The 4,275-nt window shown below is 40.8% G+C and overlaps 1 protein-coding gene across 1 annotated transcript in view; it reads left to right on the top strand.

Annotated features, from left to right (window-relative positions):
* C12H3orf52 (chromosome 12 C3orf52 homolog) overlaps positions 1-4,275 on the top strand; it is a 27,780-nt gene that overhangs the window by 6,011 nt on the left and 17,494 nt on the right. Inside the window, exon 2 of the mRNA XM_021210133.1 lies at positions 409-538. Within this exon, the coding sequence (XP_021065792.1) occupies positions 409-538 (130 nt within the window). The remainder of the gene's footprint in view (positions 1-408; positions 539-4,275) is intronic.

The following is a 4,275-nucleotide window of genomic DNA, read 5'->3' as shown; positions in this document are numbered from 1 at the left end:
AAACTTTATATGCCCCAGTACAGGGGAAGTCCAGGGCCAAGTAGTGGGAGTGGGTGGGTAGGGGAGCAGGGGGGGGCGGTATAGGGAACTTTCGGGATAGCATTTGAAATGTAAATAAAGAAAATAATAATAAATAAATTAATTAATTAAAAAAGAAATAAGTACATTAAAAAAAAGCTCTAAGAATAAAGTCCTGCCTCCTATCTCCACTTCAGAGTCCTCAGGGGGCCTGTGGTTGACTTCCTCTTGAGGTTCCATTCTTCCCTGTTTTAGATTTGATTCAGTGTCATATAGCCTCTTGAGGTTAAGAACCTGATACCTTGATTCTACATTACCACTCTCTAGAAGGAATTTCAGACTATTTGCTGAAACCCAGTGACCACCTCACAATCTCTCTTTGCTTTTTAGGCGAGCAGGGAAAGCCCCTGGAGTCCCTGCAACAAGAGCGTGGTTGGAAGATGTAAACTGTGGATGGTCATTGTCACCATATTCTTGTGTTTCACCATAGTGATTGTTATAAGCCTATGCCTCGTAGGAGGTAAGAGGATTGCACCAGCACATTGGGAGACCTTGTTGAATACTTACAACTTACACTGAGTCCAAGAATGTACTCACTGCTATTTTACTATTCATAACAGGAATTGAACAAAGGCTTGGGCAGCTAGGCACGATGATTTACACCTGTAACCCCAGTTCTTGGGAGGCTATCATGGGAAGGTGTCTCTAGTTAAAGACCTGCCTGGGCTGTATCGTGAGCTAGAGGCCAACCTGGGTCTTCATAGTGAGACCTTGTCTCAAAAAACAAAAATAGAAACTAAAGTAAAATAAAACTGGTTTGGGATATTGTGTGTGTGTGTGTGTGTGTGTGTGTGTGTGTGTGTGTGTGTGTGTATGTGTGTGTGTGTATGTAAGAGACAGGGAGACAGAGAGACAGGGAGATACACATGTCTTTTTGTCTGTGAAGGAGTGCATGTGGTTTTTGCTTGTTTAAAAAGTGGAAGATGTATGAAGACTATTATTTTCCTTTAAAAATTTCTCAAAGAAGTTTCTTAAATTTACAAAATGATAGAATTTTTTTATTTAAAAATTCTGTATCTAAGTTGTGTGTGTGTGTGTGTGTGTGTGTGTGTTGTCAGTATGTGCACATGAGTGCAGGTGCTGCAGAAATCCTGAAGAGGACATTGTGTGGGTGCTAAGAACTGAACATGAGTCCTTGGGAAGAGCCCTAAGCACTCTTAACCCTGAGCCATCTTTCTGCTGCTTAATATTTGAACTTGAACACCAATCCACATTTAATTGCATTTTAATACTTGCTTTGCTATTTTAAGTTATTTTAGAAATAACTATTATATTTGTGTTGAATATATCTGTGAAACAGTTACACGACACTAGCAACATACTGTGTGTGTGTTTTATCTCATTCTATGACTGTGTGTTTTAAATGCAACATGATACAGTTCTAGTCATCCTCTTCCTTGTTATTAATAGGTCATCACATGTTCTTCTCTTTTTCTTATTTTTATTTTAAACTTGATATTAGTTTATTTTATAGTCTAACCTATCTTCATGATTTTGATATTGTATTAAAATAATTTTACCAGGTCACTAACAATTCTTCTACAGAATTTTAAAGTCTTTTAGGTTGTTACCATTTTAAGAATTATTTCATGTATTATTCAAAGATATCAAGACACACAAAGCTAGTATACCCCAGTAGACAAATAATTTTTCCATCACAGTAGGTAGAGGGAAAGAATTATCTTACTGGCTCATGCAGACAGAGGACATCTGGAGCTGGGGTCCCTCCATGAGGTCTGACTCATGTGCACAGGTCACAGAATGTTATCATGACAAGGAGCTCTGAGTCTCTCCAGGGGGATGCTTGGGCATTTTTTTTTCCCAGAAAGCAAATTTTCCTATTCCTTTCTTCAAGCTTGATGGTGTCTGGGAGGTTTTCACAGCATCAGCTCAGGCGGCTTTCAACCTTTGACTTTCTCAGACAAGCACCGGGTCGGGTCTACTTCTCAGACAAGCACCGAGACTACTTAGTTAGATGTTGTTTAGGCAGGGCGGGTGATGGCTTGAAACTGTGGACTTGTTTTAAGTAGGGAGCATCTCCTAGGTGTGCTGTTCCTAATCTACCCTGCTGAGGACAATGGCATTGTTATCATCATCGACACTGTATGACACTGTATGTAGGGCAGCTGCCACAGGTGTATGCTGAAACCAAAGCTGAGTCACAGCCTCCTCCTGTCTCAGGTGCCTGATGCAATCCTGAAAGTTGACTGACGTGCCTGGTAGCACCCACAGGAGCCAATCATAAAGCAAATGGTTTAACATTCTGAACTTGTAAACATAAGACTGGATGCCTATCTATTCTCTGGAACTCACCTGAATTAAACTACACAAAGCAACCTGCAGAGAGAGATTCACTTTCCTTTAAAACTTTTTTTGTTTTAATTTTTTTTGAGATACGGAAAGGCTGTACTCCAAAATTTCAGAATATCTTTTTTTAATATTATAATGCGAACTTAATTTTAATTCGATTGCAGATTTGCATCTTAACAGATGTTAATCTTATACAAGAAATTACAAAAATAATCTTTTTTTTTCCCCTCCTAGGGAAGCACTTATTTTATGTGGCATCTTGCCTGTCAGGCACCAAGGCTTGCAGGGACAATTACAGTAGACTAAAGAAATGTCAACTACTTAAAGGACTTTGAATTTGAAAATAATACCTGTTCAGTTAATGCACTGGCTAGTTTTATGTCACTGGGGAGGAGGGAGCCACAACTAAGAAAGTATCTTCTAAAAATCAGGCTGTAGGCAAGCCTGTAAGACATTTTCATAGTTAGAAATTGATGGGAGAGGGCCCAGCCCATTATGGGCTACCTCTGGACTGGTGGTCCTGAGTTGTAGAAGAAAGCAGACTGAGCAAGTCATGGGGAACAAGCCAGTAAGCAGCACTTCTGTAAGCATGGTCTTTGCTCCTACCTCCAGATTGCTGCCCTGCCTGAATTCCTGTCCTGGCTCCCTTTGACAATGAACAGTCATATGGAGACATAAGCCAAAAAAAATCACTCTTTCTTCCTTTTTGGTGATGGTGTTTCATCATAGCAAGAGAAACCCTAGCTAAGACAGTTAACATATATCACTAATAGTTTATTGTAATTTCTTCTTATCTCTGCTTGGCATTTTGAAATAATTTGAGAACAAATTTTAAGACAGTCGCCTTTCTTTAAGGTTTTAAAATAACTTCGACATCATTTTGCTAAATCATTAAAAATTCAGGGAGGAATCTGAGCGGGACAGTGTAGGCCACAGTAGATTAAAAAGGAGCAAGACAGCAGGCTGACCTGAGTGTGAGCATGCTAGCCACACCCAGAGCTGCTCTGCTTAGTAGTTCTGGGATGACAGCTGGCAATCTTCAGCCACTGCCCAGTCACCAAGCTTATTGATATGAATCACATATTTGCAGAACTGAAGGAAGTGTGTGGGAAATAGGAGAAAGGGCGGCGTTGGGAGAGCCAAGGGTTAAGACTTAGTGGGACGGATCCACATGTCCCAGTCTTCTCCTGTTCTATCTCAAATCCCTGAAACTCCAATCTCAAGGTTCTTTAGTTCCCAGACAGGCTGGACGCAGAGGTGGGACTGACTTTGCAGTTGAAATAGATGCAGAATAGGACAGCAGACAAAAGGTGAAAGTAGCTGGGCAATAGGGGACCCATGGCGGGGCGTCCAGTGGAGAAGTCTGACAGCCAGTGTTAGGATGCTCCTGTATGTGGTGATTTAATGCAAGGCAGCTGATCTTACTGTTGTTCTCTGTCCTCTAAGGACTGAACACTTGTTACTATCTATTATTTGGCGGCGGGGGGGGGGGTTATCTCCTCCTCTGCTCTGGTGTGCACTGAAGTGACAACTAATTCACAGTCACAACTCAGCCTCATGTATGGTGCATAGGCTATATACACAACAGGGATAAGAGGTCATCACTCCACCAGACTCAGCTAACATTGATATTTTCTCTAATTGTCAATTTATGGGCAGAGTCCAGTGGAGCTTGTTGCCTTTGGAGAACTGGTTTTGTCCCAGCTCTGTAGAGAATTGTATTAATGGAGAATTTAATTTCCTTCTTCTGGAAGAACTGTAAAATTTTTAATGTGAGGATCATATGTGTATATGTATGTATATGGTATGGTATATAAGGGTATATATGCTACACACACACACATACACACACACACACACTACAGAAAGTGAGAGAGAGAGAGAGAG

This window comes from Mus pahari, chromosome 12 (genome assembly GCF_900095145.1).
Source record: "Mus pahari chromosome 12, PAHARI_EIJ_v1.1, whole genome shotgun sequence".
Lineage (NCBI taxonomy): Eukaryota > Metazoa > Chordata > Mammalia > Rodentia > Muridae > Mus > Mus pahari.
Note: the sequence above shows the minus strand (reverse complement) of the source record. Positions and strands in the feature narration are given on the sequence as shown.